We start from the raw sequence: 12,751 nt of genomic DNA, 5'->3' as shown, positions 1-12,751 counted from the left end.
TAGTTTTGGAGGTTTAGTCCATTATCATCATGGTGGGACATGGCAGCATGCAGGCAGATGTGATACTGGAGAAGGAACCGAGAGTTCTCCATCTTGATCCACAGGCAGCAGAAGGAGACTGTTCATAGTGAGACCCCAAAGCCCGCCTCTGCAGTGACACACTTCCTCTAAAAAGGCCACACCTGTTCCAATAAGGCCATATCTCCTAAATGTCACTCCCTATGGGCCAAGCATTCATACAGTGTGGGAAGCCATACCTATTCAAACTACCAAGGCTGTGTTTCAGGGAGAAGGCAGCGACTGCTTGGAGAAGGGCTGAACCACAGAGAGGGATGGAGAGCAAGAAACCGGTAACCTCTTCCAGAACAATTCAAGTTTAAAAATTCACTTCCCCGGTCATATTTGTCACAATTTCAAGGTATATGTAGCCAGTGGCTGCTGTAATGAGCATCACAGATATGGTACATTTTCATCCTCAGAGTGTTCTGTTGGGTAGTGCTGCTGTTGGGCAGCGGAGGGGAGCGTCCACTGAGATCTTTCACAGGCATTGACTAGAGGATGACAGTTTTTTTTTTTAAGGCCACCATGATATATTAAAGAAAAGCAGTGCCATTTTTAAAAAGTCAATTTTTCGTAAGACTCATCTCAGTGTTGTGTCCTAAATGTGAGGAATATGTCTGTGGGAACAGCTGTAACGCAGGTTAGAGTTTGAGGGTCACAGAAGTGCGAGGGTCACAGAAGCCTCTGCACTTTGGTATAGTTGTCAGGATGTAGCCGTGTCAAGGGAGGTCCAGCTAGGAATGTGGTGTTTGGTGCTTAGGACATGTTAGCGAAGGGTGAATGAATGGTGTGTGTTGATGGGACGGCGGGACTCATCAGAGCACAGCTGGCAGCTGGGCCTGGCCATCATTTGATGTCACTTGGAAGGTTTCCATGAAGTGTGAGGAGGTGTGGATCTCGGTGACTTTTCTTGTTGGTATGATAAAATACCCAGTGAAAATAGCTCAAGGGAAGAAGGCTTTATTTTGCCTCTCAGTTTGATGGTGCAGTCTGTCTTGGTGGAGAAGTCATGGTAGCAGGAGAGGTGACTCATCACATTGTGACCATGAGCTTATTCTGGCTCAGAGTCCCAGAGTACAGCTCATCCTGGCAGGGAGGTGTTGTTTGTTTTTGCTCTTCTGGGGACCTGCCACCCAGCTCCCAAATAAATGATGCATGGAGGCTTATTCTTAGTTATAAATGCCCGTCCTTCGCTTGGCTTGTTACTAGCTAGCTTTTCTTAAGTTATCCCATCTGCCTTTTGCCTCTGGGCTTTTTTCTTTCTCTTACATCTGTATCTTACTTTCATTGTTACCCCATGGCTGGCTGGGTGGCTGGGTGGCTGGGTGGCTGGGTGGCTGGGTGGCTGGCCCCTTGCATCCTCCTCCCTTTGTTCTCTCTTGCTCTTCCTAGTTTCTCATTTCTTGATCTTTCCTTCTTTTTCTCCTTCTATTTATTCTCTCTGCCTGCCAGCCCCGCTTCTCCTTTCTCCTGCCTTGCTATTGGCCGTTCAGTTCTTTATTAGACCATCAGGTGTTTTAGACAGGCACAGGAACACAGCTTCACAGAGTTAAACAGATGCAACACAAGCAAAAGTAAAACATCTTTATATCATTAAAGCAGATGTTCCAGAGCATGAACAAATGTAGCACGTCTTTAATATTCTACGACAGAGAGGTCAAAGCTGAGGAGCCTGATGGAATTGTTCATGATCACATCCATCGGGAAGCAGAGAATGACGAATGAACGCTGCTTCACGCCTCTCTTCTCCATTTCTTTAGTTTAGATCCCAACCAAGGAGTAGCTACTTACAGTGAGTGTGCCTTCACACCTCAGTTATTACATTCAATATAATTCTCTACAAGCACCTGCAGAGGCCTCTCCCCCAAATGATTCCAGGTTGAAAGTTAACCCTAATCATCACAACAGCCCCTGGAATGATGCTGGCCACAGTCAAGGTGGGTCTTCCCACTTCAATCAACCTAACCTAAATAATCCCCCACAGGTATGGCTAGGGGCTAACCTAAGCTAAAATCCTCATAGGTATACCCAGAGGCTTGCCTTCTCGATGATTCTAGATCCTTTCAGTGTGACAATCAGTACTAAACATCGCAGGGTAGGAGGAAGCTGCTTGAACATTTTCATATTCTAGTGGTCAGATGGAAAGGAACCCATAAAAGAACAGGTGGAGAGGTCGTGGAGAACCAGAAGGAAGACAGGCAGCTTGAGCACAGGGTGAGGAGGTGAGGTGCTTTGGACATGGATAAGGTAAGCCAATTGAATCTTGGGAATAAACACCAGCTTGTGCTCTTTGTAGGAGGAGCACTGAAATCGCAAAGCCCCCAATAAGTGGGCTATCTGGGAGGGCTTCATGAGGGGGTTATGTTTGGGCTGGGCTTCAAGGAATGATTCATTGGCATGCTAGTCTTTCTTCACCTCCACGACCCAGCCTCTTGGGGCGGTAGGTGGGCCCTCTGCCACTGAGCCACATCTCTGCCCTTTAGTTGAAAGATAATAAGAATTGCAGGCCTGACTAAATACATTAGCATGCTCTAACTAGACTCCTTTTATTATAAAGGTAGTGAAAGGTTTTTGCACCCCGCTAAGCCTCTCCGCCGATGCAGCAATCCAAATCAAACCAAATCAGACCAAATTAGAAAAGGCCCTAGTTTAATGGGTAAAGTGTTCCCGGATGATTCTCCAGCCCCCAGAGAGGAGAAGGTGATGAGAGACTGGAAAACCATGTGTTGTTTTCTGGGATGCAGCTTAAATACCCTGTGGGAGTGGTCTTGAGCCTCTCTGGGGGAGGAGCTGTGTTTGACGGGCTTTGAAGGGGCGGGTTTGGGGAGGAGCTGTGTTTGACCTTTGAAGGGGGTGGGTTTAGGGAAAGAGATGGGGGAGGGGAGTTGAGAGGAACATCCACCAGAACATGCCAGACTCACTGGGTGTATGGATGCCAGGGTGCCAGAGGCTGAGGTGGAACTCCCACCAGAACAGGTAGGATCTGATTTAATGTAGAATTTCCTTCCTTCCTTCCTTCCTTCCTTCCTTCCTTCCTTCCTTCCTTCCTTTCTTTCTTTCTTTCTTTCTTTCTTTCTTTTTTTTTTTTTTAACCATCTTAAACTAGTACTTGTAAATCTGTAAGATGAGTAGTCATGTGGCATCCTTAGTAATGGTTCCTACGACAGGGCAGGAGTGACGATGAATGGGACACACCAGCCAGCCAGCTCCTGTTATTCCAGTAAGAACCTTTCAACACCTTTCTCCCTCAACAAGTAAATGCAGCGAGCGACTCAGAGGCTCCCAGGATTGCATCAGCATTACTTGATTATTTGTGGTAAGCGTGGAAATGCAGATTCCTAGACTCTGTCCTTGACCTGCTTCATGGATTCGGGGATCCTGGCCCTGGACTTGAATACCATCGTAGACACTTGTTTCTCCCCTTCTTTCTTTTTTCAGTGTTGGGGATCAGTGAAACCCAGAGCATCGGAAGTGCTAGGCAAGTGATCGTCCGCGGGCTGCCTCCCTGTCCTACATTTAGTTGGATGTCTGTTCTCTTCCTTGCTGTTCCTGTTGAACACTGGCTGTCAGTATGTCTCACGTGTGTGGGTTTGGAGATTAGTAGTCTGAAATATTAACCTGTGGGCATTCCGTAGCTTCCTCTTCCTCCTTCACCAGCTTTTTCCCTTCCAACTCATATTGAATTTTTGGGCAACAGGGATGACTTATGTCTTGGGCAGCCTAGTTCTCAGCACCACCCCACCCCCCATTTTTTAAATTAAGTAAAACAGATTTTTTTAAAATAGAAACTTTGCTAAGACAGCCATTTGGCATGTTAAAAATTGAACTTGAGTTTAGTTTCTAAAATAAATAATTCAATATGTATATATATTTTTACTCTTTAAAAAAATGTCTGCAGGAAATGCTTCTAAAATAACTGATATGCTCCGTGTTAAAACCAGGGTTATTATTGGATGGATTCCAGCATGCTTTCTTTTTCCTTGGGGGTGAGGGAGAGAATGTGGAGGAGTGTTGTACTCCAAGCCAACACACACACACACACACAAAATATTCTCTCTAGTGTGCCTCTCATATAGTGGCAGCTATTTGGTATGTTGTAAAACATGCCCTGAAGATTAAAACAGGGAATAAAGTATTTACTGCATTCAGACCAAGTAGAGCATTCCTGTTAACACTTTCATTTGGAGTTTTTGCTTAATTAAAAACAACAACAACAACAACAAAAAATCAAACATTATAACCGAAGCAACATGGGTGGGTCTATGTGTTGTGGAATGTGACTTTAACTAGGCAAAGATGTGTTACATTTGTTTATGCTGCATTTGTTTAACAATGTAAAGATGTGTTGCTTTGCCTGCCTAAGGCACCTGATTGGTCTAATGAAAAGCTTGAACGGCCAGTAGCTAGGCAGTAGAGGGATAGGTGGGGCTGGCGAGCAGAGAGAATAAGTAGAAGGAATTTAGGCTCGAGAATGAGAGGAAAAAAGAGAATGAGGGGGAAAGAGAGGGAGACGCCTAGGGTCAGCCAGACACAGAGTAGGACATGCAGAAGGAAAGAAAGGTAAAAAGCCCCAAGGCAAAACATAGATGAGCCGGGCGGTGGTGGCGCACGCCTTTAATCCCAGCACTCGGGAGGCAGAGCCAGGCGGATCTTTGTGAGTTCGAGGCCAGCCTGGTCTCCAAAGCGAGTTCCAGGAAAGGCGCAAAGCTACACAGAGAAACCCTGTCTCGAAAAAACCAAAAAAAAAAAAAAAAAAAAAAAAAAAAAACATAGATGAAGAGAAACAGGTTAATTTAAGTTAGAAGAGCTGATGGGACAAGCGTGAGATAAGGCTGAGCATTATAAGTAATAAGTCATCTGAGTCATGATTTGGGAGCTGGTTGGTAGCCAAAAGAAAGCCTGGTACATCTGCGTGTTTAGGATATGTATTTTACAGGTCACACGGATGAGGAATGACTGCAAAGTTGGCTGTATTAGATGGAAACTATGTGCAGTGTGAGACCTCCAGCATCGCCAGTGGTACTTGGTCCATAGTGGTTACTAAATTAATACATTTCCGATAATTAAACAACCCAAACTTAATGACCACATCGATCACCCTTTCACTGGTGACTGTTGTTAGGGACTTGTGAATCTGACAAGATCTGGTATTTGTCTGGTGGCTGATTAGATATTGCCTGCAGCCACCATGGCTTCTGGGTCTCCCCACAGATCATTGCCTCCCTCCCTCCCTTTTTAATGAATTATTTTTTGATTTCACGCATGCATACAGTGCCTTCTGATTACTTTCGCCCTACTCTCTATTTCCCACTCACCCATGCCAGTTCCTTTCCCCTGTAAGTCCCTTTCCCATATTCATGCCTTTTTGTTTTCATTTGTGACCCTCTGAGTTTCCCCGGGGCCATCGGTGTGACCATGGACTTGAGAGTATTCATTGGAACGTGGTAGGCTCCCCGTTAGGCATACAACTGAAAACAGTAACTCCTCTCTCCCAGAACTTACCGGTAGCCAATAGTTCAGCAGTAAGGAGTAGAGTTCCGTGAGCCCCTTTCTCCCATCCGTGACTGTTGACAGGGTCAGTCTTGTGCTGGCCCAGTGCAGGTAACTGCAGTTGCTGTGGGTTTGGGATGACAGTGGCTGTGCCCTGCCCAGAAGGTGGCATTTTGCACCTTTCTCCTTTTCCCCTGGCTCTTCTGCTGTGTCCCCTGAGCCTTCCTCAAAGGGAGTGGTACAAATGTCTTGCGTATAGCCGAGCATTCGACAACTGTCACGTATTCCCAGCACCTTGAGCCGTCAGAGGCTGCAGTCACTTGCGGAGAGATGCTGAGAATAGCATCTGTCTATAGAGAATGTAAAGAGAAATATTTAGATACTGTGCCTGTGTCGTAAATAGTAGTAAGTTACCCACCAGGGCCTATGGCTTTCTTAGCCATGAGTTCTGGACTAGCTTTACAGTACCAGGCACGGTTCCTTGTCTCTGGTGTGGACCCCAAGTTTAATCAGAGAGCGGTTGGTGACCCCAGATCAGTTGTGCCAGTATTGCGCGAGTAGACTCCTCTTTCCTGGAAGGTTGTGTTCTCCTCAGAAGGAGCTGCGTGCATGTCCTGTACTTGCGGTTGTCTCCACAGCACCGTCTCGGGCAGCATTCTAGCTTCCACTGTTTGTTGGCATGGCGCTTTACAGTTTTTACAATGCCTTCCTAATTGGTTCCAATAATCGGTGCCTTCAAGAGCCTGGCTGATAGCATCTTCCTGGTTTGAGGAACGATGCAACCAAGGATTAAGGAGGCCAAGTTAGTTCTCTCAGAAGGTCTTGGGTCAGAAGTAGCAGAGCTAGAATTACAAGCTCCAGGTCTATTGATTTCTGCACTCCTGTCCAAACAGTCTCTGAACATTAGTTAACAGCAATTTCCCCCTGCTTTCTCTAGTTGAGACCCTCTTTATTTTAAACTAGGACACAGAGTTACTGCATGAAGCATCTTCCAAATAGCATGTCTTCATCACTGACCACACATTCTTCTGGGTGCCAGTGTGGATCGTTCCCAATAGTCCCCCGGGGTTATCTGTGGTAGGAACCTATGATAATGCTTCATCATGGTGGTGGTGGGGATTTAAACTAGTCCTCCTTATAAACAACTTATATTCTGTCCTATACATTGAAAACGTAAATGAGTATCAATAACCTAAATTATTCCATTTATTTAGTGTGTGTGTGTATGTTGTGTGTACACATGCCCCTTTATGCATGCAGAGGCCAGAGAAAGAGATTGGGTGGTCTCTAGCTGAACTTTGTAGATGTATCCAACCTTCTTATTAAATAAGAAACACAGAACCAATGCAAAGAAGAAAGCCAAGAGGTCAGAGCTAAGAGCTAAAACCTTACCCTTCCTCCTGCGGTGGTCCTACCTCTCCGAACCAGAGCTACCCCTGTGTTAAAGTCTTTATATAGAGTTCCTGTCCTGCCTTCTCATTGGTTGTAAACCCAACCACATGACCGCCTCCTCACGGCCTGTCTGTATAGGCCTCCAGGTTTTCCATGATTGGTATTGAGATTAAAGGCATGTGTATCCAATAATGGCTGTATCCCTGAACACACAGAGACTTACCCAGCTCTGCCTACCAAGTGCTGGAATTACAAGCGTACGCCACCACTGCCCTGCTTTCCTATGGCTTGCTAATAGCTCTGACCCCCGGGCAACTTTATTTATTAACATACAAATAGCATTTTAATACAAATAAAATATCACCATAGAACTTGGAGCTAGGCTGGTGGCATTTATCCCTTCTCTGTCCCTCACAGCACTGTGATTATAGATGAGCATGACCACACGCAGCCTTTACACGGATTCTGGGGATTTGAATTCAGGTCATCAGACTTGCTCATCCAGTGAGCCATCACCCAAGCCCACATTCTGAGTTCTAAATTCAAACTCTCTGAGAGGACTGCTCTCCGTCCATTCTTTCTTGGCTTGCATGCCCGGTCATTTTGAGATAGAAATTTAAGCAGTGATAAATTGGCTCTGCTGACATTTCTGGAATCTGGCCCACGAAGCAGACATCTTCCATGGAACAGCAGACAAGGAAGAGAAAAACACTGGCCAAACATTCAGATTCTCCAGGGGTGGCTCTTCCTGGGTGCTCATTTTGTGGAAACCTTTTAGCTGCAGCCCCAAACCAAACAACACACAACCAAGTCACCAAGCCTTCAAGGCGCCTTGTCTCACGTCCTTCTCATTTCTCATCTAGTCATCTACTGAGAAAGACAATTTGGTAACTTCACCAAGATTCTGTCCAGTTTGTGGTTGGTAGGTCGGAGTTCTGACCAGACTGCTAAATTTAAATAGTGTCATCCTCTGACAAATGACTGTAGAACATTATTAGAACATGACTTGTCACCCGGATCTGGTGCTGTTGGAAAACATCCGTCCTTTGGCTGTGTGGACACTGGGCTATTAGAACTAAGGCATTTGAGGAGACAGCTGATGGTCCCCACTGTATTCTCTTTAGGTACAGCCAGGGAAATGGATGGTGGAGATGTTAAGAGCAGTTTGGGGTAGAAAGAAAGCTTTTTTCTTCCTCTCTTTCATCCAGTGCCTGGCTTTTCAGTCAAGGCAGAGCCATTGTGCTGTGCTGGGCTGTGACAAAGCTGGGCCACATCATCCCTGGTGCGGCTGATTCACAGTTGAGGCCTTTGTTATCCTGGGATACAGCAGGGAAAGGATGCTGGGAAGGCCTCATTATAGGCCCTTCAGGGCGAGTTTCTGAGTTGGTCATTGCCATCTGCCTGCCCCCTTGCTCTTCAAGCCAGTCACACTTTGTGAAAATCTTAGGCATCTGATGCATGTGTCATGGACCTTGTAGGTGGAGAGCTAGCCGACGCAGCGGTGGTTCTGTTTCAGAGAAATAGTTCTGAAGGAAAGGAAAAGCTGCTCATTATCTGAGGCTGCAGAGATCGCTTTGTTTATTTTCGTTTTTAACGACTTGCTTCCTCCATTTTCCAAACTGCTAACGGCTTTCCCTTAAGATGTAGATTATTTTAGAGGTACCCTCCAGGATTTGATACCGTGAATCACTTATTCCTAAAAGAGGTGAGCATGTGTCTTTCCTGTCTCTTGCGAGTGGCATGGTGTAGCTTAGTTTTATCTTGTTGAAAAGCTCTTGTCTTGCTTTGAACTGGGGGGAATTACGCTGCTCTCAACAAGGCCAGTGCTAGGACCAGAAAGCTCTCAGCTTGACAGGCAGTTTCTGTTGAGGACACCTGCCACCAGTGCACAGTACAGCCATTGTTCCTTCTGTGAGCGCATTGTGAGCAGAGCTGTGACTTTTAAAGCCCAGAGTTGAGTCCTCTCTTTTCTTTCTGCCTGAATTTCGGTTTCAGTGGAACAAATTCCTGCCTATTCTGATTTTGCTGATATAGATTGAGCAGGTGTATGTGACTCATACATGTGTTACTTCTAAGAGTGCATGCTGAGGTATCTCAGTGGTAGAAGGAGCTATATACAGGGTCAGAGTTGGAGGCATCCAGAGTGTGCTGGATTTAGATGCCTACTTCCTTGCAGTGTGGCAGAGGAAAAGCATTTGACCTCTCTGGATATGGAGTGAAGTCACCGAGGCCCCAGGATTAAGATTCTACCACTGTGCTCTTAGTTTCTTGGGATGCTTGGAGTGTCTAGGGTAGCTAAAGGCCTTGGTATTGTGAAACTGTTAACTCTTCCAATAAGCAAATGAGGCAGTCTTCTGACAGCAGTTCTTAAGCAGCAAGAGCTAAAAGATTAAGAAGTCTTCGCGTGTTAGCGCGAATTATACTAGTAGCTATGACAACATCTATACATTCCAAATATTGAAAGTCTATGCAAGGAAGAATTGGGCCAATGCTATTCTCAGAGATCAGTCTAGAATTCTGGATGTGTGGTAGACTATTGAGAGCAAAATTTGGATAGAATTTTCTATCTGTGGAAACTTTGTGGAAAAGAGCAAGAAAGTACATTTCTAGGAAAGTTTTGTTTATCAGCCTGAAGTGTTACTGGACACTGGAGTTTTGAGTTTCTAAGTGAAGTGCTATACAGTGATATTCCTTCTGTGGACTGTGTGGGACCAGAAGTGTTTCAGATATCTTTTATTTTTTTTCTGATTTTTAGATATTTATATAATGAGATATCTTGAGGGTAAGGTCCAAGTATAAACGAAGATTTAATCTCTGTTTCCTGGCACTATATACATATACCCTGAAGGGAAATTTATGCAATATTTTGAAGATTTTTCCATATGAAATTCAGTTTTGTATCACAGAATTTTCCACTTATGGGGCCGTGTTGGCATTGAAAGCATTTTAGGTTTTAGAATATTTTTAATTTTTACATCAGGGATGAACAGTCTGTACTGAGTTTAGATGAATAAATACTTCCTTAGCCCTTATTATTCAGATAAAAGGCAATCTACAGAGAAAGTGGATATAGATAGAAGCCCAATCTCGTTTTGTATTCTCATACTCTTAAAAAAAAAAACAAAACTAAAAACTTTATAATTGTGGGAACCACATATGTTAATTGTCTAAAAACTAGAAAACATCAAAAAGGAAATACAAATATATTCTAGAATGCCATTATTCATGTTTTGATGTCTTTAGACTATCCATGGGCAATTCTATGAATATATGGTTTATTATCTTTGGTTTTTTGTGACTGAACTTTCAAGTGAAGATAGAGATTAATACGATACTATTTTTGGCACATTTGTGAGGGTTGATGGATACCGTTTTGACTTACAGAAAAAGAATTCTAGACTGATCTCTGAGAATAGCATTGGCCCAATTCCTCCTTGCATAGACTTTCAATATTTGGAATGTATAGATGTTGTCATAGCTACTAGTATAATTCACGCTAACACGCCTAGACTTCTTAATCTCTTAGCTCTTGCTGCTTAAGAACTGCTGTCAGAAGACTGCCTCATCTGCTTATTGGGAGCTGAAATTGTCGGTCCCAATATTATTCAGCATCAGTTATTTTAACACTGTCTGTCTGAGTGTCTTTGATCACTGGAGCCAAGGTACGGCTCTGCAGCAGTAGAGTAGTTATGGATTGCCTTTATGGGGATTCAGTATATGTTTGATAATATTTATGGATACAACATATATTTGATAATTCTTATGGATACCTTATACATTTGATAATACCTATGGATACAGTATACATTAGATAACATTTGTGGATACAGTATATATTTGATAATACTTATGGATACAATATATATTTGATAATACTTATGGATACAGTATATATTTGATAATACTTATGGATACAGTATACATTTAATAATACTTACGGCCTATTCATTGAGGATTGATTGGTTTTGTACATCATTTCCCCCATTAGGAAACGAAAGATGGTTAGTGTCTCTTTTGTTATTCGACCCCATAAAATTGTGGCTCTCTTCACATTGCGATGCAAATGTATTCTAATTCCTGAACTACACAGAGCTTGCTTTGTGGTTTCTGCTTTGGTGTCTTTGTGGTGTCCTTTGAAGTTCTGAAATGTTTTTCGTGTTTGATTGAGATTAAATCTGGGTTTCATTTTGCTTTTTTGAAACATATTGAGCAAGTTAATTTTCTGTTTGAGTTCCTAAGGGGAATGACTCCAGGCCGCTGTGTCCCAAGAATTCAGACTTGGTCTTGCCAGAACATTCCTGTGGTTTTCCATGGGGCAGAATCAGTGTGTTCATGAAATTTCAGTTGTAGCTTGTGTTTTCCGTGGTTAATTATAACATCTGGCTTTAAAACTTTCCACAGACAGAGGGCATCACCGGTCAGAGACCCTTTTCAGTCACGATTCAATGTTCCAGCCCTCTCCCCAGTGGGGCCCAGCTTGTGTTTAGGGTACCTGCACCAATGGTTTCTGTTCATTAGTGATTTTAAACCTTTGGGAGGTGGTGGTTTGGGTTATGTTGGAGAGAGGAGAGTGAGAAAGAGAGAGGGAATAAATGTCAATGAATGAGAATATCACGCCTAGTAAATGGCTTCCTGCCTCTACCCCTCCAGGTTGGAGCATCTGTGGGGGAGCTGGTGTGCTCTCTAGCCAAGCAATGCTGTGGTTGGATCTGCCCAGCCCTGGAATAGAACCCTTTGCCGGATGGAAAATCCATAAACGAAAGCTCCTGTGAAAAGCTGATTCCGACGCTGACGTCAGTGCGGCCATGGTTGGTGTACGAAGAAGGCGTTGGAGAAAGTGGGTCTGGTTGGGACCCCTGCTTTTTCTTTCTGGGTTTTGGAGCCAATCCTAAATGGTCGTCCCCAGTTAATTGAGAGATTCCCAGATTCATGTCAGCGAGGTATCCTGACTGCTTTCTCAGGGTATATTGTTGTTTTCTTTTCTGTCCTTTGGTCCATTCATCCTCTTTCGTCTTCCCTTTTCTCTCTCATATAGAGAAGATCTTCAGTACAATTATGGAAAGAGTTACAACCAGAGGCCACCCACAACAGCCTCGATAGTCTTGGCTTTGTAGTAGAGAGGAAACTGTATCCTCACTCAAAGCATTATAACTTATCTAGGTTCATACTTGGAAGGATGGCTCGTCTCTGTTGAGATTCCTGACTGTTCACACTTTGTTTGACAAAATCGTAATACTTGCTTTTCTGCCCAGACAAAAACTACTGAACCCCTTCATTTTCAGCAGTTCGTACACTTTGGCATTAAGATGTTCATATAGAAAGGAAATGCCCCCAAAACAATAATAGCATTTAGATAAATGTGTGCTAATAGGCCTGTGTATCAGGAGAATAAAATGATGTAGAGAGTTCACTCTGAGGAGTGCGTGTTCAGGGACCACCGTTCTGCAGGCAGCTGTCAGTGGCAGGGCCCTCAGCATGAACTGTAAGCACGTGACAGGTCCTCACCAGCAAGGAGGATCCAGCAGTCTGAGAGCATGGCTTGGCCTTGCTCACCCCTGCATCCTTAATAAGTTCACCCAGATTTCCCCCAGGCATTTACCCCGGCCTCACTTTCCCCCTCTGGGGGAGAGGACACACTGACTCACTCTGGGCATATGACATAAGCCTGGCCAGTCATGGGTCACAGTGGTCAGGGGTTGGAGGCCTCTGTGCTGTCACTGAAAAAAGTATTGAGAAGATGCCTTTTCCTGTTTGTGAGTTTGCTAAGCTGGAGCTGCTGGAGGCAACTTTAGGAGAAATAAGTCGACCA

At 44.2% G+C, this 12,751-nt stretch overlaps 1 protein-coding gene across 3 annotated transcripts in view; it reads left to right on the top strand.

Annotated features, from left to right (window-relative positions):
* LOC128108478 (putative histone-lysine N-methyltransferase PRDM6) overlaps nucleotides 1-11,742 on the top strand; it is an 87,610-nt gene extending 75,868 nt beyond the window's left edge. For 2 of the 3 annotated variants that reach the window (XR_008217480.1, XM_052735042.1), the window contains one exon: nucleotides 11,593-11,742. Coding sequence is in view for 2 of the 3 variants with exons in the window: in XM_052735042.1 (XP_052591002.1) it covers nucleotides 11,593-11,629 (37 nt within the window). In the remaining variant the exon portion in view is untranslated. Of the gene's footprint in view, nucleotides 1-3,498; nucleotides 3,539-11,592 lie in introns of all 3 variants that reach the window. The other variant, XM_052735043.1, reaches the window with a different exon arrangement.
* The last annotated feature ends 1,009 nt before the right edge of the window (nucleotides 11,743-12,751 follow it).

Source organism: Peromyscus californicus, unplaced genomic scaffold, assembly GCF_007827085.1.
Source record: "Peromyscus californicus insignis strain IS unplaced genomic scaffold, ASM782708v3 Scaffold_13__1_contigs__length_99412109, whole genome shotgun sequence".
In the NCBI taxonomy this organism is placed as follows: domain Eukaryota; kingdom Metazoa; phylum Chordata; class Mammalia; order Rodentia; family Cricetidae; genus Peromyscus; species Peromyscus californicus.
Note: the sequence above shows the minus strand (reverse complement) of the source record. Positions and strands in the feature narration are given on the sequence as shown.